Source organism: Silene latifolia, chromosome Y (genome assembly GCF_048544455.1).
Source record: "Silene latifolia isolate original U9 population chromosome Y, ASM4854445v1, whole genome shotgun sequence".
Classification (NCBI taxonomy): domain Eukaryota; kingdom Viridiplantae; phylum Streptophyta; class Magnoliopsida; order Caryophyllales; family Caryophyllaceae; genus Silene; species Silene latifolia.
This window is the reverse complement of record NC_133538.1, coordinates 129,449,222-129,474,624: the sequence shown is the minus strand read 5'-3', so window position 1 is coordinate 129,474,624 and position 25,403 is coordinate 129,449,222. Positions and strand designations below refer to the sequence as shown.

Genomic DNA, 25,403 nt, shown 5'->3' with positions numbered 1-25,403 from the left:
ATGCCTACTGTCAGTACCATCAAGGGAAGGGGCATGCTACTGAAACCTGCTTCAAACTCAAACACAACATCCAAGACATGATTGAGAAATGGGATTTGCCTTTACCCCCACCGACTAAGCCAAACAACAAAACAAACCCTCTGGGGATCCACGCCATCTCTTATGATGAGCCAACATTGGACTGCTCACACCTCATCCTCCCAGTTGAGGACGAGGTGAATGCCTTGGAGTAAGATCCCTCAGACGGAGTGTTTGTGTTCAGTGCTGCCACTATGCTCACTATGTTCCAACAGGTTGAGGAGGCCATAGCCAGTCTCTCCGAGAGGATCACCCGACTTGACGATGCCTACCGTCGACGTATCTTCAATCCTCCGCCACCACGCCCGAGAAAAAGTCCCCCGAGCGCCCAAAACTACCCACACCAGGACGGATTGCTCCCGTGATCATTCTGGCATGCACCTCACAATAATCAACCTCACAATAATCAACCCCACAAAAACTACCCCCACAAAAATTACCCTCACAAAAATATCCCTCACAAAACTACTCACTAAGGAATACCCCTCCAAGGTGCCTTCGAGATCCTGAAATCAACGGCATCTGGAGAGACGACGTTGAAGATGTCTACCTTGTCCCAGAGAAAGAGAAACGGGCGAAAGAGATCGATCACCTAACCCGGTCCAGACGCCCCTATCAGAATCCGAACAATCCAACAGTCGTTCCAACGACGAATGACCAAGTCCTCCTGGAAGTAGACACTCAACCGAGGGCACCGGAGAATTCAATCCTCAAACAGCTTCAGAAGGCAAAAGCCGAGATCTCAATCTGGCAACTGATCGCAACGTCCTTTGACCCTCGACAGGCTTTGCTACAGGCCTTGGGAAAATTAACCGTGCCCTCCACCTCTTCCCCTGAAGAAATAGTGGCACATATGACAAGGGACGCCCCTGACTTGAACAACCCAGTCGTCTTTTCTGACGACAATATCCCTCCCTTCGGAGCCAATCATAACCTTGCCCTATACATTTCCGTATAATGTCTCAAGAAGAATGTGCCCATGGTCCTTGTGGATGACGGATCCGCGGTGAATGTCATTCCCCTCAAGACTGCTCACAAGCTGGGTATTAAGGAAGCTGATTTGGTCCCGACAAATCAAGGAGTACGCGCCTACGACGGCACTCGTCGCAAGGTCGCGGAGCTCATCACTCTGACCGTCGCAACTGGACCACTGGAAAGACAAACCAGTTTTCAAGTGCTCGACATCGACGCCTCTTTTAATATGCCCTTGGGATGTCCCTGGATTCACGTCGTTAAGGCGGTTACCTAAACTCTCCACCAGAAGTTCAGGGTCCCCTTCAACGGGAAAACAATCACTATTCCTGCTTCCCCGATCAAAGCTGTCATGAGAAAGGGAATAGCCTCCCAGGCCATTGGGGAAGATGATAATGAAATGTGGGGATTCCGAACCGTGAATGCCATAACTGATGAATCAACACCCTCTGATTGTGACCCTTTTGCCAACCTCACAGTCAACCGCATCATGATGCGCCAGGGTTACTTCCCGGGTTTGCCCCTCAATCCACTGAAGAGCACCTTACCTCCCTTGAAATAAGCTAAGGTCCCCAACATTCCCTTCGGGCTGGGATATGAGCCAACCGATGAAGATATCCAGGAGATGAACCTCCTAGTTCGAAACGCAAGAAGCACGGAGTTATCCTCCGTCCCTATCATCTGACTCTCAATGGATACTTTGTCCCCGAAGGAGAGTCCGAGCTCTACCATGACTTTCCGGAGCCGATCTATGACTTTGTGGCCAAGGCTAGGTACCCGGGTGTGGAACTCTTCCAGGACTGCTACTTCATCCCCAACAACACCGAAGCTGCTTCAACCGAGTCTAAGCCGTCGTCATGCCTCGACGGACAAGCTGTCACTCTCCTCTTTGGGGAAGATAACATTAAGCACCTCAACTATGAGGACATCATCAAAATCGCCCTCAAGGACAATTAATTTGACCCAATCGCCTTGATCTCTAACACTGACCCATAGAAAGCTGCACATGGCTGGAAGAAGATCGTCAAGTGGACCGATCGCCAAGGCCGCATTCTCAAGATCACAACTGGAGAAGGCCCTATGTTCAAGGAGGGAAGTGAAGAAGAATCTGAATCTGAGTCTGAGTCGGAGTCAGAGTCTGTCACAGCTCCTAAGTCCTAACACTCCTGATGTCCCAGTCCAGGTCCCCTTCCCACTATTCTATCACAAAGTCATGGCTGATTCAGAGGCCGAATCTACTAGGGTCACCTCCACTCCCATGAAAGGTGATAACATGGTTCCTGTTCCAGGGGCCACCTCCTCTGCTGTGTCGCCTCTGACTGACCACGAGATGTCTGTCCTCTCCGAGCTTTTCGCTCGTGTCAACTTAATGAACGCTAAGTTTGCTTATGACTCGTCTCAATTTAACTGCAATGCAATTCTGAATGACTATGAGGAATTTGACTTGAGTGACTACCCACCTCACCTAGCCAAAGAACTTGACAAACGGGAAACCAGGACCCCCATCATTGAGGAGACCGAACCTATTAACGTAGGGACCGACAATACACCTCAAGAACTTAGGATAGGGACAACCCTGGACCCCTCGGAAAGACAACAGTTCATTGACCTCCTCCACGAATACAAGGACGTATTCGCCTGGTCTTACAGAGATATGCCTAGGACTGACAGGGAAATTGCAGACCACGGGATACCCATTAAGCCCGGAGCTAAACCTGTGAAGCAGAAGCTACGTCGAATGCGTCCTGAATGGGCCCTAAAAATCAAGGAAGAAGTGAATAAACAGTTCAAGGCTAGGTTCATCAAAGTGTCTGAATACTCTTATTGGGTGGCCAACATTGTGCCCGTACCAAAGAAAGACGGAAGAATTCGGGTTTGCGTCGATTTCTGGGATCTGAACAAGGCGAGTCCAAAGGACGACTTCCCCTTGCCACATGTTGACATTCTGGTAGACAACACCGCCAAACATGCCCTCCTATCATTCATGGACGGGTATGCCGGATACAACCAGATTAAAATGGCTGAGGAAGACATGCACAAGACAGCATTCACTACACAGTGGGGTACATATTGCTACACGGTCATGCCCTTCGGTCTTATCAACGCCGGGGCTACTTATCAAAGAACTGCTACCACTCTCCTACATGATATGATGCACAAGGAGGTAGAGGTGTATGTCGATGACATGATCGTCAAATCAAAAGAACGGGACGGCCACATCGGCGCCCTTCGGAAATTCTTCGCCAGTCTGCGGAAATATAACATGAGACTAAATCCTCAGAAGTGTGCGTTCGGGATCACCTCTGGAAAACTCTTGGGACATGTCGTTAGCAAAAGAGGCATTGAGATTGATCCGACCAAAATCAAAGCCCTTCAACAAATGCCTCGGCCTAGGAACGAGAAGGAGATTCGGGGATTTCTCGGCCAGGTCCAATACATCAGCCGTTTCATTGCCAAGCTCACCATGATTTGTGAACCGATATTCAAGAAGCTTTACGCCTCCGATCACACCGATTAGGATGACGATTGTCAAAAGGCCTTCGACAGGATAAAAGAAATCCTATCCAAACCTCCTGTCCTCATGCCACCTCAACCGGGGATCCCTTTATCCCTATACCTGACTGTTACCAACACAGCCATGGAAGCAATGTTAGCGCAAACAGTCGATGGCGAAGAACGAGCCATCTACTACATCAGCAAAAAGTTCATTGAGTACGAGACGAGGTATACCCAACTGGAAAAGATATGCCTTGCCCTAGTATGGTCAACAAAGAACCTGCGGCATTACATGCTCAGCTACACGGTCCACATCTGCTCCAAGATGGACCCGGTCAAATACATCTTCAAAAAACCAGTACTAAACGGAAGGCTGTCTAGATGGACACTCATGCTGTCTGATTTTGATCTCAAGTGTGTACCCCTTAAGGTTATCAAGGGAAGAGCGGTTACCGACTTCCTAGCTGAAAATACCGTCAACGAGGATCCAACGACTGACACGTGGTCACTTCCTGACGAAGACATCCTTTGTGCCGATTTCGACGTATAGGACCTATACTTCGATGGTGCATCTAATCTGAGAGGCTTCGGGGTTAGAATCCTCATAATATCACCGGAGGGAGAACATGTTCCGATCTCGATCAAACTAGACTTCACCGTCACCAACAACGCCGCTGAATATGAAGCATGTCTCATCGGCCTACAAGCAGCCATTACACTTGGCATCAAGAGACTGAGGGTCCACGGTGATTCCTCGCTCATCATCAATCAGGTGTCCGGATCATGGAAAATCCGATCCGACAGCTTAGCTCCCTACCGAGCAAAGATCAATCAAGAGCCCAAATTCTTCGACCAAGTCGATTATTTCCACTTGCCGCGAGAGGAAAATCAATTTGCCGATGCCCTGGCAAAGTTTGCCGCACTCGTCAACATACCTGACGACATGACATCGATGCCCCTATGTGTCGAGAGAAGGAGCGAGCCAGCTCACGTTTGTGCCATCATCGACGATGAGGAAAGCCATGATGAACCTTGGTACCAAGCCATCCTCAACTACAAAACCAAAAACGAATTCCCTCCCAACTCTGATCAAAGAGGACAAAGAGTCATCCGCTTACTTGCATCACAATTCGTGATAAACCAAAATCAACTATACAAAAGAACACCCCAAGGAATTCTCCTCCTTTGCATTGACCATCACAAAGCCCAAAAAGTAATGAGAGAGGTCCACGATGGAGAATGTGGACCTCACATGAGCGCAATGATGCTTACTCGAAAAATCACACGGCTAGGCTACTACTGGACCACCATGGAAGCCGACTGCCGTAACTACGTCAAACATTGCCACAATTGCCAAATCTTCGCCAACATACAACACATACCACCATCCCTTTTATACACCATGACATCACCCTGGCCTTTCTCAACCTGGGGCATCGACATCATCAGGAAAGTCAACCCGGTAGGCACCAAGGGGCATTGCTTCGTCCTCGTCGCCATCGACTACTTCACCAAATGGGTGGAAGCACAGTCATATGCAGTCTTGACCGCCAAACAAGTGGCCAAGTTCATCCAGAACAACATCATCTGCAAATATGGGGTACCCCATGAGATCATCAGCGATCAAGGCTCTCACTTCCGGGCGGAAACTCAGGCCGTGCTGGATAAATACAAGATCAAACGACATCGATCATCCCCCTACCGTACCCAAACCAACGGAATGGTGGAGGCAGCGAACAAAATTCTTGTCACCATTATCAAGAAAATGCAAGACAATTACCGCGATTGGCCGAGCAAACTCCCATTCGCACTCTGGGGATACCGAACCTCCATTCGAACACCGACAGGCGCCACACCATTCTACCTAGAATATGGCATGGAGGCGGTTCAACCGGTAGAGTTAGAGGTCCCTTCTCTACGCATCCTACTGGAGAGTCAAGTCTCTGAGGCGGAATGGACCCATCAAAGGTACGAGCAACGCACTCTTCTAGACGAACGGCGACTCAATGCCTTGCACAACGTCCAACTATACCAACGACGTATACAACGGGCATTCAATAAGAAGGTTAAACTTAGGAAAATCCAAGAGGGCGACTTGGTCCTCAAGTCACTTCGAGCACCATTACCCGTCGATCCGAGGGGAAAATTAAAACCCAACTGGGCCGGGCCATACCTGGTCAAGAAAATACTTTCGGAGGGCGCAGTAAGACTGAGTGACCTAGATGGGGAGGACTTTACAAACCCGACCAACCTTGACCAACTCAAGAAATACTACCCTTGAACCATAGCAACCAACGACCTAAGCCTAGTTTTATAACTAGCAACCACCTCAACCCTTTTCAAGTCAAGTTCCTCAAACGCGTTCTGATTTGAAATTGCATGTTTTATCGAGTCTAAGTTGCGGCACCTTGCCCGTTTCGAATGTCTTTTGATCTGTCAAAGGCAACATCCATTTGCACTAAAACAAAAACCCCTGAACTACGAGCATGGTTTGATTTCACCTCTTCAGGTGGATACGTAGGCAGTCCCTCTTAGGCCTGAGGGATACAACCACAAAACCCAATCAAATTCTACAAAACATTTCGAACTACGAGCATGGTTTGATTTCACCTCTTCAGGTGGATACGTAGGCAGTCCCTCTTGTGCCTGAGGGATACAACCACAAAACCCAATCAAATTCTACAAAACATTTCGAACTACAATCATAGTTTGATTTCACCTCTTCAGGTGAATACGTAGGCAGTCCTTTCTTACACAAGAAGGATACAACCATCCCCACAATCAAAAACAACCATCCCTATAATAAAAAAAAACATCCCCGTCAAAAAAGGAGAAAAGGGAAAACCATTCCCTTTCCCACAAAAATACAAAAAGTAGCCTTTCTCCCTTCCTACAAAAATCCCACTTTCCCAAGTGCAAACGTTTAGGACGATTCAAATCGAATTGCCTTTACAAAATGGATGGAAGAAACAAGCATTCAGGCAATCCTCTTATTTAATTAATAATGGGATGGATTACAATTTCAACAACAAATAAAGCTCGACGAGTCTAGAACTTATCGAAGCTAAGGTGTCAACTAAAACACCTCACATAATAAAACTAGCACAAAACGCACAATAACTAGCTAGTACAACATAATAAAAACTCACAACAATAATACAACATAATTATAAAACGGGTAATGGAGGTTTCACTCTTCCATTCTACCCTTGCCTTTTCCCTCGGGGTACATCTTCCCCTTGTTCTTCTTGTTGGCCCGCCTAGCATGGACTTCCTCCTCGGAACGGATCCTCAATGGATCTAAGACGGCAACGGCCTCCGGTCTAGCACAAGACCCCGTGTTCGACCCAAAAAGAGCCAATGCACGGCCCACCATATTCTTGGGGCCGGAACTCCACCTCTTCGGTGGTCTCATCACGTCGGGGGTAGCTCCATCAACATACTCCTCAAAGAAGGCACGGTTAGCCTTGCCAACCTCTCGGTACTTCAAGTCGACAACCTCGTCCTTACGAAATTTGGATCTCTCTTCTAAGGACGGAGCACGTGACCACTTGACATAAGCGGGAGTCACCCATGTCGTGGCAATGGGGTTTGGTACCTCCCAAAGCGGCCGAGTGGTACCCTATAAAAATAAAAATAAAAACAAAGAACGTCGGCCGAAATTTCGGCATTATGACGGCATAAAATTGACAAGTCCAAAAAAAACAAAACCTGCAAAATAAAACAAGGGCAATCCCGCCGAAAATCCAACCAAACAGAACAAAAAACAATTCACAAAAAAAAAAAACGCACAAAAAACGACTCGCCCATCTTTTCAAGTAAAAGACGAGTAAAAACCACAACAACAAAAAACGGCATTTCAAGACCCATACAAGGTCCGACAACGAACCAAAACTTCATTCCCAAGGCAATGGAAAATTTTTCTACGGCTCGGAAAGGCAATTCATGCGCCAATTTGAGCACAAGCCGGTCAAAATTCAAAAACGACCGCAAAAAGGGCAAACGTGATTTTATCACGCCTCAAGGCGACCTAAACTACCAATAAGGTCCAATTTAAGGCAAACTGACTCAATTCAAGCTCAAACAGACGTTTATTTTGTCAGACATAAGACCATCACAAAAGGCAAAAATTCCAATTTTGCCCACAATACCCAACAAAGGTCCACAATGGCAAAAATGATCTTTCCCGACTACAATCCAACCTAGTGGGACCCATTATCCAAGCAAATAAACTTGGCATTGCGAAATGAGACGGTTTCTCACCTCACTCACGTTTTTCGAGCATAGGGAGCGGGAACGGGGACCAAAATGCAAACTAAAAGCACCCCTATACTCCTAAACATGCTTCTAACCTAATGCAATCGTCAATTTCACTCGAAATGGGCTCAATCAAAAACGCCCAAATCGATTTTCTAGGGTAAAATTTCGCCCTAATTCAATTAAGCTAAAAGGCCAACAAAAACAAATGGATTCGAGAGGAAATGCATACCTTGAGACGACATTATTGTTGATGGCACGAATGGAAGCTAGCAAAAGTCCAACAATGGCGATTCTTTGCGGGTTTTTATGTCGAAGGTTGAAGATGAATGAGGAATGACGAGCAGCCAAACCTCGCGTCTTTTTACAGAAAAAAGGGAAGCCCCTTTGGTTCGCCAGGTGGCTCGCGCCTCAATCAGGCGTCCCTTAATCTTTCAGCGAATTTTGGGCTTTGGCCCAATTTCCACATAACAAACTTCAAATTTTCATTGACGATATTAAAGATCGTCATTTTCTCAAAAACAAAAACAAATAGTGAAAATTTCACTTCGCTATTTTCGAAATTTTCAAACAAACGGCGATCAAAACCGCCAATTTCAAAAATAATAGTGAAAATTCAAAATTCACTATTTTCTTCAATTTTCAAATAATAGTGAAGATTCCGAATTCACTATTTCATCAAATGTCAATGGCGGCACATAAACCGTCACTTCAATCAATAGTGAAGATTCCAAATTCACTATTTCATCAAATGTCAACGGCGGCACATAAACCGTCACTTCAATCAATAGTGAAGATTCCAAATTCACTATTTCATCAAATGTCAAAGGCGGCACATAAACCGTCACTTCAATCAATAGTGAAGATTCCAAATTCACTATTTCATCAAATGTCAACGGCGGCACATAAACCGTCACTTCAAATAATAGTGAAGATTCCAAATTCACTATTTCCATCACATGTCAATGGTGGCAGAGAAACCGTCACCCCAAACGTGATAGCAAAATTCAAAAGTTGCTATTTCCTTCAAAATTCAAACAAACAGCGATCAAAACCGCCACTGCAAATTCAAACAAACGAGTAGTGGAAGCTTAAATTCGCTATTCTTTCAAATATCAACAGGGGGCTTCCTCGTGGAACTCGCTCATTTCAAAAAACAGTGATAGTGAAATTCAAAATTCACTATTTCCACGGCGGCATCACGAGTTCGCTACTTTCAAAATAAGCCCATTTGACGTGGCTATTCTCACGGTCCGTTAACCGACCGCTCATGGCTGGCGAGCTTTACTACGCGCCATGGCTGGCGAGCCTTACTACGCGCCATGGCTGGCGAGCCTTACTATGCGCCATGGCTGGCGAGCCTTTCACCGCATACACCCAAGGACATATCCCGAAGATGCCTCGGGTACAACTCCTTGTCACAGCTGGCGAGCCTTTGTACGCACACACCCAAGGACATATCTCGAAGATGCCTCGGGTACAACTCCTTGTCACAGTTGGCGAGCCTTTGTCTGCAAACACGCAAGGACATATCCGAAGATGCCTCAGGTATGACTCCTTCTTATGGCTGGCGAGCCTTCATACGTAGTCTAACGGACTTTAAACGACCCGCACGGATAGTCAACATACTCTAAACTGTTCCCGACGACAGGTCATTGACTCGTACCCTCGAGTCGCCTTTGCGTCGCCCTTCCCGACTGCAGGTCCTTGGCCCGAATCCTTTCGAACCGCCTCGACGTCGCTTGGGTCTCCAGGTTGTAATCTTCGATTGACCTGGGGGCTCTACTTTGACTTTCACCCTGTCCAAGCCTTAGTCGAAATAGGGGCTCTGTAGATACCCAGTATCTGCTGAGACTCCAACAAACACTCGATGATTATCGGACTATAACATGTTTTGGGATCGCGGCGTTTGATCGACAGTTTGTGTACCACTTTACGTCTGAAAACTTAAAACGATTTCGAAAAAAAAACATTTCAAAAATACCTGGAGTGTTTAATGCATGACGACGGGGTCGCATTGACACTAACTAAAGTCAAAACCGACACCGGACAAAAAACCGACTCAAAAATTCAAATCCCGACTCCAACAACGAGTCAAACCGAGTCAACCACCAAAAACAAAACATTTCAAACCTTCTACTTTAAGTTTTCTCGGATTTATATTTCGTCAAGTACCAAACATATGACTACAAAACCTAGGATAGAACAAATCATGATTGCGTTTGTGTGAAAGCGACCACTCACCTCGAAGACCCGCGACGTGGCTCGCGCCTCTTTGAGCAGCCCAGGTGGCCACGTCGCTCAAAACTCACACAACCGCTCATTTCCCTATAAATACCCCTCAAATGCCCCCCATTTGAGACTTACGCGAGTGTCCGCCCTTTCTTTTCTCCCTTAAAATTCTCGACTCGACTTCTTAGGTCACAATCTGACGCATATTTACGACTTACCGGTCGTAAATATAAGCCTTACACATTGTTTGGTACCGTCATCGTGCATTAAATCACTTGACCAACCACTTCGACCACTACACCGTCACTAATCTTAAAACACTCTTTTTACTTACCAAAGCGGTTTTAAACCGAGTTTTTTTCCGACCAAATGAGTTTTTACACTTACGTCGGTCACTCGCCATAACCAAACATGTAAGTATGAGGGTGTAAAAATCCTCTTTTTATCATGTTTTCATTTGTTTCATGACTATAACATGCTAAAACGTGCATAACATGAACCGAAACATGGGATAAACGAGCCAAAACTGATTTTTGGCCTGAGACAGAAGCCCCTTGGTTCGCCGGCTTACCCGCGCCTAAATGGGGTGTTCAGGTCAGAGATCAACCGTGTTTGTTCTCGTCTTTCCTCTTTAATTCGTTTTCATATTTGTAATCGGTTTTTACCATTTCAAATATTTTCAAACCCTTTTTATTTATTTATTTTTTTTTGGTGAAATGTAAGAATTCCATTAATAACCGTAACAAAAGTTACAACACCGTTTTTTTGGTTACACAACAGTTTCAATTCCTAAAAAGGAATCTACAAATGCAATTTAACACTACTTAGCCACATAACATCTCGACTTACTAAATTAGGCTGAAGCCGTGAACTAACTCGCATTTTTAGTAACTTCATTATCTGTGAAACAACTAGAGTAGGCCAAAGAATACAGCCAGTAACTCAAGCCTGATTACGTTGGATCCATATGTGGTATTGAGCTGCAAGAACAGCACACAGCAGGACCCCTTTCTTCAACTTTGAATGCGCCTTAACCTATCAAAGATACCAAGTCAGTTGCAGGAAGAGCAACATTCAACAGTTGACCAAGCTCATCATAGATCTTTCTTGCATATTCACATGTCTGAAACAAGTGAATATGATTTTCTATCCCCTTACCACATAGTAAGCAGTCAGCATCAACAGCTATACCTAGGGACAGCAGCCTCTCCTTGAGCAGAAGTGCCTCTCTAGCCACAAGCCAAGCTATAAATTGATGTTTAGGGATACACCAAGTATTCCAGATCTGTGTGTCCCATGTTACAGTCTGGAATTTCTGTCTGAGAATCTCATAACCACTTTGAATTGTATAGCCTTTAGTATCTAACACCTATTGCCCATTAGAATAATCAGCAGCCAGTTTATCCTTGATCCTACAAACTGACTTCCAACCCCAACTGATATCAGTCCCAGGTTGATAATCATCCCAGTTTTGGCCCTTTAAATAAATTTGATTAACACACTTCACCCAAAGTCTATCTGGATTGTAATATATCCACCATACTAATTTGCCCATAGCTGCAATGTTCCAGATATGACTATCTCTAAGTCCCAGTCCCCCCTCAGACTTGTGGGAGCAGATTTTCTCCCAGCTCACTCTTGGACATCTGATAAAGTCAGGCCTTCCATCCCATAGATAATTTCTACAAAAGGAATTGACTTTGTTGAGCACACCCTTAGGTATAACAAAGATATTCATCCAGTAGTTGTAAAAAGCAGTAAGAACAGAGAACACTAACACCAATCTCCCAGAGTATGATAATTTTTTTGAACCAAAACTTCTTATGTGAGTGATTAGTTTCTCCACCAGAATACTACAATCCATTTTAGACATTCTGCCACAGGTAATGGGTACTCCAAGATACCTGAATGGCAGGAGACCTTCATGAACCCCAGAAATTTGTAGAATCTCATGCTTAATATCATTAGGGACCCCATTAAAAAAAGCATTAGTCTTGGTAGGATTCATTTGAAGACCAGAGGCATGAGAAAAGGTGGAAAAGGATCTCAAAATAACCATAATAGACTTCACATCTCCTTTGCAGAATAGTAAAAGATCATCAGCAAACATCAGGTGGGACAATCTCAAGGGACTACAAAGAGGATGGAATTTGAAAGGAAATGTAGCAGTGGTATAGGCTAAAATCCCACTCAAATACTCCATAGCTATAGTGAAAAGAAGGGGAGACAGGGGGTCTCCCTACCTCAGACCTTTAGCCCCCTTGAAATGTCCAAAAGACTCACCATTAAGAACAAGAGAGTATGAAGCAGTTCTTGTGCACTCCATGATTAGATGAATAAATAAAGGAGGGAAATTCAAATAGGTGAGCATTTGTTCCAAGAAATCCCAATTAACTAAGTCATAGGCTTTTTTTAGGTCAACTTTGAGCATGAACCTAGGTGACACAGACTTCCTTTTATAACATCTAATCACATCCTGACAAATTAGGATATTCTCCACAATACTACGACCTTTAATAAACCCACCCTGGCTATCACTAATAATATGGGGAAGAATTTGAGCTAGCCTGTTGCACAACAACTTAGAAATACACTTATACACGACATTGCAACAAGAAATGGGTCTAAATTGTGTGACATTTTTGGGAAAGTCACATTTAGGGATTAAGGTAACAAGAGTATGATTAAGTTATTTTAAAAGTTGACCATTGTGGAAGAAATCATGAATAGCCTCACACACAGAAGGACCCACAATGTCCCAGGAATCCCTAAAAAACCAACTGGAGTACCCATCAGGTCCAGTAGCCTTATGGGGGGAATAGAAAATAATACCTGTTTTATCTCATCATTGGTGATGGGAGAAAGCAGGATAGCATGATGCTCCTCAGAACAAATATTACCCAGCTGAACCACATGTTGAGAGACCTTTGTAACAGATGAGCTGGTGCCAAGTAAATCAGTGTAGAAATCAATAAAAGCATTCTGAATTTGAGTAATATCTTCACACAGCACACCCTTAGTATCCTCAATTTTCATAATTTTACTCCTCACTTGCCTTGTTTTGATCACACTGTGGAAGTATCTGTTGTTGCTGTCACCTTTATCCACCCATGTGACTTTGGATTTCTGAACTAAGAAGGTATAGCAAGCATCCTCCAGAAATATCACACTGCTAGCAGCTTCAATTTCCATATGAATAAGATTAGGATTGTTGGGATCAATCCTTAACTTCTCCTGAATGGATTCAAGATACATCCTAGCTCTGGCAGCATTGTTCTCAATATCATCAAAATCATTCCTATTGAGACTCTTAAGTGGCCCTCTAAGATTTTTAAGCTTATGAGCTAACTGGTACATTTTGGTCCCAGGCCAATATTTACTCCAATGCTCTTGGACACAAGATTTGAAATCAACAGATTGACTCCACATGTTGAGGTATTTGAAGCTTCTCCTCTTCTTAGGTCCATCACATTGTTCTTGCACCACACATGGTGTATGATCAAATGTGCCTTCACAATAAAAGTGAGCATAGGCAAGGGGATTTGCAGTGAGCCACATTTGATTCACTAAAACTCTGTCAAGACGGCTATAAACTCTGGTGGTAGGATTTTGCTTGTTGCACCAAGTATAAAGAGATCCATAAGCTGGACAATCCATCACTTCACACTCATCAACACATTGTTTAAAATCAGCAATTTCTTCCTCTGTGCTGTGACCACCCAGTCTTTCAGTGGGACTAAGGACAGTGTTGAAATCACCACAAATAACCCAAGGTCCCTGAGTCTGAATTTTAATTTGAGAAAGCTTTACCCACAACTCTTTCCTTTCTTGAGTCCCATTATAAGCATAAACCATAGTAAGAGTAACCTGACACTTAGACTCCACATCCGTGGCTACTAAGTAAATAAATTGAGCATCATAAAGAATAATTTGAACATTGAACATAGCAGGATTCCAAATAATCCACACTCTACCTTCATGATGAAGGTGAGTGTTAGTAGTGATACACCAAGAGTTGCAGAAGTTGTTTTTAACAGCATTTAGAGACAAAGGCTTGACCTTTGTCTCAAGGAGGCCAAACAGTCCTATCTGGTGATGATGAAGAAAACTTTTAATGCTATTTTGTTTAGATGGATTGTTTAACCCCCTCACATTCTAGAACCCCCAGTTATGCATTACCCCCATCTGGAGGTAATACACTACCAATTGTCCCTATTCCTACTTTAAGGGTCAAGTTGTTCAGAGTTTCCAAAAGATTATGGGAGCCAAATTGCATAGCCTGATGTCCAGTCTCTACAATTTCTTGCCTACTCAGACGAATAATCTTGCGAGCAGGAGTATTAGCCATGTGGTACTTCCCATTTCTAGACCATGAAACTTCAAAATTGTTGGGTTTTTCAAAAGGGATACTTACAGGGATATCCTCTTGAATATTGGGGTGAGGTGACACAACAGTGACAGTGACAGCAGGTTTCTGAGTCTGCTTTGGTCTCCATTGTTTTTTCCCCACCGGGTTAACAGTCTTCTAAGGGATATCTTTCTTACCATCCTTCTTGCCTTTCCTACACTTAGCAGCTTCATGACCTACCCCTTGGCACTGAGTGTAGAGAAGTGGCTTCCATTCAAACTCCACTTTCAGAGAAATGGTACTGCCATCCACATCACGGAATTTGACTGCCTCAGGGATAGGGTGACCAAAAGGAACATCAATCATCACTCTGGCAAAGCTAAGACGAGTTTTCCCTTGGGTAGCATCATCACATCTAACAAATTTGCCCATAATACCAGCAATTCTAGGTAAACACTTCCCCCAAAACTTAAGAGGAAGGTTAAAAATTTTGACCCATACTGGTACTTCTTTGATATCTTCTTTCTCCAGGGCTACACCTTCATCCCAAGGGCGAACAATTAACGGCTTATTGTCAAACAAAAAGTGGCCTTGTTGCAGAATCTGTTGACGGGCTTGATTAGTGCGAAAACGTACCAGGAAAACTCTATTAGCACAGAAGGAGATCTTATCAATGGGATAATTAGACCATAAGCGCTTGAGAAAACCTTCAACTACTTCAACAGGCGGATTCGCACCAAGGACAAACCCATACACATAATTTTTCCAATATTCTAACTCTTATTTCACATCTTCATCTGAGAACTGCAGCAAGTCAGAGGGTTCCTTCGGAATGGTAGCCAACGGTTGCTTCCCACGGCGTCTGGTTTGAGTAACCCACTCTTCAGTAGGGGCTAAAGAATCCAGGTCATACGGGGGTATTCCGACCAATTGATTAACATTCGCCGTCTTCTGAACTTGCTCACAATCAGGGCCACTAACTACAACGGTAGTCGAGGACGAAACAGACGAAGATGCTTGATTATTTGGTACTTGTATTGGGGGATTTGAGACTAGAGGAGGGAATTGAATTGGGTCAGTACAATCGATCGACATCGATTAATTTTAGGAATTTTTTTGGTATTTTTTAATTAGAGTTTATCAAAATTAGGGTTTACGAATTTTTGGGAATTTTTTGGATTCTCTCTCTCTCTCATCTCTCTATTTTTTTTTTTTTTTTACCCCCCTTTTCATTTTATTTCATTTGTTTTAACCATAAAATATTTTTGACCCTTGGTTTCTCATACCATGACGGTTAAATCCGTGTTTCGGTGACAATATTTGGTTAATGACATTTAAAAGGCATTTAAAACCTTTTATTTCATTTCTTTACATTTTGGGAGTTATTTTAAAGCCTTTCATCATTTCTTTACATTTTCGAAACAAATATATTAGTCACCAACACAAAGTCATCCTTGGTTCTACATACCATGCTGGATTTTAACCCGGGTACGATGATGAGTATCGACTAATTATAGTCAAATGAACTTAAAACAATTAGTTCATAATCACTTTCAAATCGGGTTGAAATACCCATTTCTTAACACGTTTTATAACGTTTTCAAAAGATCAGGACACGGCATATAACCGTAGGCTGACCCGTGCCTCAAGCAGGCCTTTTCTTTCTCATTTTCAGAACCAGGGGAGGCCCATTTACACCGCCGGTTGGCTCGCGTCTCATGTAGCCGTCTGGTACAGGGCCTGTTCCCTTTCCATCATTAGTCTAGGACGATCCCGACTCCGGTTAGCCCGGATATAGGACGGATCAGATGACTATTCGTTCATTCAAAATCATATTTGTTAAATGCTTTACTAAGACAAATGGATCACGTTATACACCCTAAACCTAATACGGTAAATGTATGTTTAATTTCCGTCTTGCATGCAAATCAATCATTAATCCAACCTGACATCTTATACTTGATACTTAGATTAAATCAACCGACTTAGAAAGCTCTCACATGTTAGGTTTAAATTATTGGATGCGCATTCATGCATTTAAACCGTTTTATCAACTTTTGCATTCAACCAACCAAGATCGATCAGTAGAGGCCACATCCGCGGGCGGGATTGGGTGTCTGATTAGAGGGCTTCCCAATACGTACCTTCACCTCTTACTCAGAAACTTTGGATAGTGGACGACCTTATCCAGGGCGTACGAGAGTCATTCTAGAGATAGGATGCTAAAGAGGGACGATTTCCTTATCTTTAGTACCTATGTCAAACGCTGCTTTATGCTTCGATTTGACCGAGGTATAAAGTGGATTTCGAACGGGTTTCAAGCATCCCACAAATGCTTGGTGGCGACTCCGAACATCTCTAATCGTTTCGAGACCCTTACCGAGACGAAACCGACCGATCTAAAACGATCCGGTCGAAAGCATTTTTATGTCGCCGAGCGTGGCTTTCAAAAGACCGCTGCGTGTCCACGGATCGAAGTGGGCTCGCAGTTGGGCCATGTCCACATTACTATTCGATTGGTACAAAACATAACTTAGAAGAGTCAAAAATCTGGGTAGATATATCATTCATTCATTGTTTTTTTTGAAACGAAAACTTTAAGGCGGAAAAATTTCTTATGCACAACTTCACAAAACATTGTACTTAAAGATGAATAATGATGAGTAAATAAGGTACATCACGAGCGGAAAATCTAAGCTTATGTATACTTTTCACAATATTTTCAGTAAATTTGTCAACCTTTAAGACGAAAAAATTTTGATTCACACCCTTTTATTACAAAATTCCAAAATAATGTTATAGTTTTACAATACTATTAAACCATATTTGGTAAAATCAAAAATATTCATCTTCCTCACTTAGTTCAAAATTTTAGGCTAAAATATGCAAGAAAATCTTCATTTTTAAGACAACGTACCATACCACTAGGGATAACGGTAGTCTTTGTAAGACGATTAATACAAGTTTAACTCATGAAAATGAAAAGTAAGTCAAACTTTTAAATTGAAATTTTCGCATACAAGGTAAATCCGACATTAACAACAAGCGTTAAGCCTTTCTTGTTCAGTATGACCCAACAAGAAACACGAAAATCCAGTTATCGACTCAAAAGCACAAGTTTCTAAGCTCATCTATGGTGGGAAGGACAAATTTATCGTAAAAATCTGATTTTTGACCACTCTCATGATATAGAAAATCAACCATTACTACGAAACTGAACAAAGTCATGCAATTATTTGATAAAACCTGAATAAACATGTGCATATATATATATATAAAACCATTCCAAATTGCAAAATGAAGAAGATGACTCAACTACATGGTCGAAATTTGAGAAGACAGATAAAGAAAAGTGGAGTAGCAAAGTGTAATTCAAACAACAAATCAAATATTAAAATTTTGAATTATTTCAAGATAAATCGATGTCGAAGTTACGAGGTTCGAGATAGAAATGAAAAGATAAGGTAGAAAAATAAATTTTACACGAATTTCCAAACTAAACAGGCTCACTCGGCCGAGTACTTAGGGCACTCGGTCGAGTGCAGCTCCACTCGGTCTAGTGACAGGTTACTCGATCGAGTGGAAATTCTTCCAGAAGTTTTCCAGTTTCTTAATTTGCCCACTCGATCGAGTGACAGGTCCACTCGGTCGAGTGAACTGTCCACTCGGCCTAGTGATTGGTCAACTCGCCCGAGTACTACTCTACTCGATTGGGTTTGGTCTCGCACTCACTATCTTTGGTACATTACTCTCATAATCATATCTACTCTACCAACAATCATCACCGTTTATGGTTTAACAACGACACTAGCAAGTTCAAATACGCATATGATATCTACATGCCAAGATTCGGGACTACCATCCCTCATATCAACACACGCTAATCATATCTACGATATACTACTCATATGAGTCCATTTATCCATCCATCACATGTTATCACACTCTACACAAACGATTCTATCATATGACAACATACAACGAGTAACAAAACACATGCATTCATACCACTTTCACTATGATCCTATTACATGCCACATGCAAACACGCTTTAATACTATAACACATACACATTCATATTAAGATTCACATAATGTTTCCCATACTCCTAGCCACCCACGTAGTGACCAACTAAGACGATAGGCACTAGCTTTGGTATGAGGGCTCCTACTCATCCAAAACCGATCTCCTATGGTACTCATGTCGGATTCATTTTACTTAGACTCTCCTAGGTTTATTTTTGGTTCATTGGTTTTAGGTTACAAAATCGTCGCTCTAATACCACGTTATAACACCCCAACTATCCGGCCAAGATAATTAGAGCGTTACCATCTCGGTTTTCCGAGGTAGGATTTCAAAACTTCAATCAAAGAACATTTTATTAATGTAATATTTAATGAATTACATAAACGTAAACAAATGATTAAAAGTACAACTCATGACATCTATACTCTTCTAGCCAACTAGACTCGTCTCGTGACTCATCAAGCGCGTCCCGACTCCCGCGTGCTACCCAAACAACCTGTACTTTCCCCATATGATCGGAAATATTATATGGATCGACACAGGCCACCCCGGAAATAGGTGACAATTACACAGACACAACAAATGTCAGTTTCAATAAATAAATAAAGTGTGACCCGACTCTAGTGTGTGTGAATATACAACATGACTATGTTATGAATGAACCCCTATCAAACGACCACCACCACGGTACCGGGACACGACTAGACATACCGACAACCACACTGGTACCGGGACACGTCCAGACATACTGATAACCACAAACAGGTACCAGGACACGCCTAGACGTACCGGGTTCGGAAGCCAACCGGATCCCCTGCCAGACGTCGTGTCTCAACCACACGAGTCTCTCCGTAACTCAAGCCATTAATGTGCACATCCCTCTTGGAGTGGGGAGCTCCAAGAGGCGACTTAAGCGTAAGATGGTCTCCCAACCGTCTTACGTCTCCAAAACAACAACAATGCAAATCCTCTAACATATACAATCACAACCGTCACAATATGAAATCCATGACAGACAATATACACCATGACATGCCAAACATGCCATGGATACCATTTCCTCAAATATCCCGACTCGTCGAGTCGTCATGACCAACAACATGCAATACGACTCAGTCGATGTAATTAAATGACAAAAGACTCATTTTATAAATAAATATGACAATGAAACTGAGTAGGATAAACCTACTTCACTGCAAATCCGCATAATCATCCGTCACAGAAGCTAGGTCCATCTCGTAAAATCGTCTCACAAAACCCATTTCCTAAAATACGATAATAATAATACAAGTACGTATAAATATACCAATCTAATACGTATACAAATACGTATAAATATCCGAATTTAATACTAATTGAATACGTATACACTAATTAAACCCGTCTTATACAAATACCCAAACCCGACTCACTACACACCACCACCATGCCCCCCACCGTGGGCCACCACCCGGCCATGGTGGGTCCGGCCTTCCCAGCCACCATCTAGACCCGCACCAAACAACAACAACACCAACAACAACAATACCAACCAACACGACAAAAACAACCAAAACACGGCCACCCAGCTCCACCGTCGGTCCCCTACTGACCACGGTGGGCCCAGCCACTCTCGGCCACCTCGACACCATCCCACGTGCCACCAACCACCCTAAACACGACCCAACAACAATAACTAACAACAACAAGCAAATACCTTAACCCGACACCTCATTTTTCTCCCCCATTTCCACCACCTACAACCGCCCTAACCGCCACCCATGACCACCCCTCAACTCAACCCCTCAACCCTCAACCCAGATCTGCCCAAGACCAGACCCAAACCGACCCGCAACACTCTCAAAATCGCAGCCCTTATCCACGACACAAAACCCCCAAAGATCCTTTTTTCCACTCGGTCAAAGCCTGTTTTGGGTGGTCAACGGCGGGTCAAAGATGGGTCAAGGTCGGGACGGGTCAAAGGTATAAAAATAATAACATAAAGACTAGTATCAGACGGTTTACCTTACGATCTCAAGGCGGAGGGACAAAAGACGATCTTTCTTTCCTTCTCTTTTTCTCTCTTCTTTCTCTCTAGGATTCTCTCTAATTTTGTGTGGTGGGAAATGCAAATGAAATGGATGGGGAGGGTATATGAGGATAAGGGAGTATATGTATATGGTGGGAGTATATAATATATGTATAATGTAATATTATTATTATTATTATTATTATTATTATTATTATTATTATTATTATTATTATTATTATTATTATCATTATCATTATTATATTGTTCCGTCTCAACATAACTCGCTAAATACAATAAAATATTATTATTATATAATTATTAAATACGGAGTATTACACCTTTATTTCGGGGGTTTTCCGGTTAATCCTGGATTTATTTTCAATCAAAATATAGACAAGAGTAATTCGTTGATGGTTCGTCGCACATTACTTCAATGGATACAAGTTATTTGTCAATGATCTATGGAGCTAGTAAGAGGTATTTTTCCTTTTATAATTTATCAAATGAAGATTCTCCTCATCAAAAGTTGCATGAAGATAGCGATACGAGGCCGAGCCGAATTGTCAGATCATGGTTTGAGATCCCTAGTTTACAAGAAATTTATTTTTCTTTGGTTTCTAATAGATTCGTTTTCGATTATAGTTATTCTTTGTAAGTGTTGTATGACGTTCTATTAATGAAATTATTCTTCTATTTCAAAAAAAAAAAAAATAAAGTTGTGAAAATCTAAATTATGAAACATCTCCAATTTTTAAAAATTGAGATTTTTTTTAATTTGTGACGGACAATATTCGTCAAAAATTATCAGATCATGGTTTGAGATCTCATGTTCTCTTTCCATCTTTTATATTTTTCAATCCATTTTTATACTTAAAAGAAGAAACAATCTTTTATGGAGTATACAAAAATTAATCAAACACGTTATACTGATGCAAAATGTCTTTTTTATAATCAATCTTAATATCTTATAAAAATGGTGGGTTAAGTACTATTTTTTTGCATGATATTCATCTTATATAAATATTAATATTAATGTTTTAAAAAAATTGTTGATTTGCCTTTAATCCAAGGGGTCAACTCATTTGGGTTGGGTTTCGACCCTAAAATAACGGGTCATTTTAGATTTTCAGGTAAAACTAATGAAAACATAAACATTGTCGAATGAGATTAAATATACGGTGTAAAACTAAGGTGAAATTAAAAACTTCGATTAAATAAATATAACAGTGTCATTTCAATTGTTTAGTTTATTTTTGTATATTATAGCGGATAAGATGTCATAATTGACACTTATTCTTATATATATCTTTAGAATATTTTTATTATTTGAATTGGTAAAGGGATGCAATGTCTTTTGTAGTTTACCTTATATGAGTTTTAACTTCAAAGAATATACTTCGTATTGTACAAGCAAGGTCATATGAGCACATAATTATATTATCACATTAGATCGGGTGATACGGGTCATATTAGAATATACTACGTATTTGTTTTACTTATGAGCACATAATTATCGCATTAGATTGGGTGATTAGGGTTAGATTAGAACACAATTAAGGTCATATGAGTCACTGGTTGAGTTGGGATCAATGTACAAGTCAAAGTGAGTTTCCGGTGCCATATTTTATACCATTTTTTAAATAGAAAATAAATTTAAAAAATTAAATTAAATTTAATATTAATATTTAAATCATATTTATCGCTAAAATTTCTTAAATTGAAATAATTATAAAATTTACGTTTTTTAAACATACCGAGCTTTTTAAACTTAGTCTTACTCTACTAGCGTGGGACAAACATACCGAGCTGTTTCGCACTTTTTCAGCTTCTATTCCTCTTTCTTTTTCAGTTGGTCTTTCTTCAACAAAGATCCTCTCCATTTATTTTATCTCCATTTCCTCTCACAAATTCATTTAATAATATTATCTCATTAATACTCTATTAACCCTTTATTTTTATGCATAAATCGTAAACCGTTCGATGTTGACACAGAGGCGAACCCAATGAGTAGCAAAGGGTAGCAACCGCTACCCCATTGAAAAAAAATGTTGTTTACACGTATTTAAGCTGCTACCCCAAATATGATCTTAAAGAATAAATAAAACAAGATGCCTATTGTATGAGTTAAAGCTACTGTGCTCCAGCGGTAAGATATGTGGCTATCCATCTAGAAGAGTTGGGTTCGAGTCTCCCTATCTACATATTCTATTATCTTTTTTTTCCTTGTTTTCATATCCTCCTTAAATGATCTTTAAATGGTGTGAGGCGTGAGGGAATCCAAAATAAATTCTAAATTAAAAGCTCCCACCCTACAATAATAGTTCAATAATTACCTTCTCCTCCTAGTTCCTTCGATTAGTTATTTATTTCAAATTTTTTATGTCCATTATATTTATGCATTGGGACTTTGTGTTTATATTTTACCTAACAATTTTATTACGATTGTATGAAAAATAAAATGAAGCTAATGGTCGAATTATAATATGAAAATTTGAAGTAGTTACATAGTCCTCCCTCCGTCTCAGTCAATAGTTCAATAGTTTACACTTACTTTTTACTTTATTTCCCCTTCACAAAATAATGAAAATGTAAACTATTCATGGAAACAAAGTTAGTATGGCTAGATTTTTTTTTTTTTGTATACAAAGCTATACAATCAAAATCAAATAACGATGAGTTGTTGAATTATAAAATGAGAATATTAAGTTAGTTCGGAGCACTCATTTATTAGCGCGTTTGTATTTTGAGTTTCTATATGTTATAACACATTTTTTCATGACTTCCCTTTTTCCGTATTATAATCCATTTCATATTTTCGCTACCCCAAACTTGAAATTCTGGGTTCGCCCCTGTGTTGACATGATACAATCTGAGCCGTTGATAAGTAATGGCCTTTCCATTTCTTTTTAGGAAATGGAGAGAATTTTGGCTCGTCTTTCTTACCGATCATTTGGTCATTTTCAAAAAGTCGGTATTTTGATTTTATTTTACAAGTGTGATCACTTTTGGAAAATAAGTTATGATAAACAGTAAAACAGTTGGATCATTATAGTTACATTTAGGGCTTAATTGAAATGAGAGTAATTATTAAGGGACTAATAGAGCTTCAAGGATTCATCGGTTATAAGATGCTCAGCACGAGTGAAAGCGGTTTTGCTTCGAGGGAAGATGATGTATGAGCATCGAGGGCATGAAGACTAAAGTTTTGGTATGGGTTAAGGTTACGGGTGTAGGTGTTGAAGGCTATAAATCTGAGAATGTATGCTTTACTGCTGGAATGAAGAAATCTAGGCCTAAAGAAGTGTATGATACACCTCTTGTAGCGTGACGAGTGGAGGATAACTGAGAGCTCTTAGAGCAATTTCAATGGTATAATTTTTGGACCTGCTTGCAATTTACCTAAATTGTCTAGCTACAACGTGATCATTGGGGAAGAAAAAGTATGGTATGCTTGAAAGCAGCCCCTGCTTACACATGCTACATGCTAGAATTAAAAGGCAAAAAAGTACATGTAGAAAAAATATTGGAAAGTAAAGTATACAACCATTTTTCATTTGTGCGTGTAACTCAATTGCAAATCCACCAAAATTTCTGGGGGAGTTTGTTTTTACTTCCAAAAAATTTGAGTTTTTGTTGCTACAATATTGAACGACACCCTTGACCCTAGTGATACTCCATATATCATGCAATAGCTACATTTTTTTAAAAAAAAAAATAAATAATTTGTCAAAGCTACTTGTATAATAACCCTATATAATAACATTAGACAATTTGATAAACTTTGCTTTTATTTTCTTCTACAAAATTTCTATATTAAATTTATATTCTATTTAAAAGTACTACAATATTACGTTAGATGGAAAATTCTGATTCTCCGTTTAGTGAATATTTTGACTATTTACGAAAATTTTCCAATATCGAAAATCAAAATTCATCACAACAATTGTCAAATTTTCAAACATCGCATATTGGTCAACTTCGAGTGAACCTAACTTTGTTCATGAAAATATAAGACGGGAAAGTATAGCGGCATTTAGCATAAACCAAGAATCGTCTTGTCAAGGGTCGGGTGTACAAAGTGAAACTCTGGAAAATGAGGCTATACAAGAGGAGGTAAATGTTCAATCCAGTAAAGGTAAGACGGAGAAGTTTAAATGGAGTCAATACAATGATGAAGATTTATGCACGAGTTGGTTAAATTTCACTAATGACTCTATCAAAGGGACAGATCAAAGTAAGGACCAATACTGGCGAAATATTGTTGAATATTATAATCAATGGAAGAGAGAAGGTCCTTCGATCACCATTTAACAAGCTGTAACATCCCGTTTGATGTCTATGAGTGTCTTGATTTTGGATTTGATAGTGGATGATATTATGGAGCTAGCAGCGTTAGAGGATGGTAGTTGGTTATGTATGGAGTTGGTGTCGTGAGAGATATATATATGTGGAGTTGATACGATATCGTGAGCCATGTTGTGGAGGTAGGAATAGTTAGTGGAGTTGGTGTTACGAGTTCATGTTTGGGTTGGAGTTTTGTTTCGAGTTCTTAGTTACGTTGTTGTGTCTTGATCGAGTTAGCATGTTTGTTTTTATGTATGGGTTGAACTTCGGGACGAAGTTCTTTTTAAGGAGGGAAGACAGTAATACTCCGTATTTATATGTCTTGGGGTACTCTATCGAGTAGCCCTTACTCTGTCGAGTAAGGGCAAGTTGCGAAGATAAATAGTTTCGACTGTTGGGCACTCGATCGAGTAGTCAGGGCACTCGATCGAGTAGGGGGGTACTCGATCGAGTACCTTGGGTACTCGATCGAGTGTCCGGTTTTACGGGGGAGTTTTCTCGGGTTTTGTTAATTACGCGATTAAGGTATTTAAACCAATTCGTCTTTGTTCTAAATCACTTTTTACAAAACCTAAAACCTGTTTAAGAGAGAAAGCAACTTGTCTTCTTCCTAATCGCGTTCTTGACAATTCCCGGAGT

General features: G+C 41.1%; 2 protein-coding genes across 2 annotated transcripts; both read right to left on the bottom strand.

The window, feature by feature from the left end:
• Window positions 1–10,836: 10,836 nt before the first annotated feature.
• LOC141628905 (uncharacterized) lies at window positions 10,837–12,238 on the bottom strand. The gene is made up of 3 exons (XM_074441991.1): window positions 11,456–12,238; window positions 11,084–11,404; window positions 10,837–10,935 (listed from the first exon to the last, which is right to left on the bottom strand). The coding sequence occupies exons 1-3, from the start codon at window positions 12,236–12,238 to the stop codon at window positions 10,837–10,839; spliced, it is 1,203 nt and encodes a 400-aa protein (XP_074298092.1).
• Window positions 12,239–12,729: 491 nt separating this feature from the next.
• LOC141628904 (uncharacterized) lies at window positions 12,730–14,383 on the bottom strand. The gene is made up of 2 exons (XM_074441990.1): window positions 14,234–14,383; window positions 12,730–14,124 (listed from the first exon to the last, which is right to left on the bottom strand). The coding sequence occupies exons 1-2, from the start codon at window positions 14,381–14,383 to the stop codon at window positions 12,730–12,732; spliced, it is 1,545 nt and encodes a 514-aa protein (XP_074298091.1).
• Window positions 14,384–25,403: the final 11,020 nt, after the last annotated feature.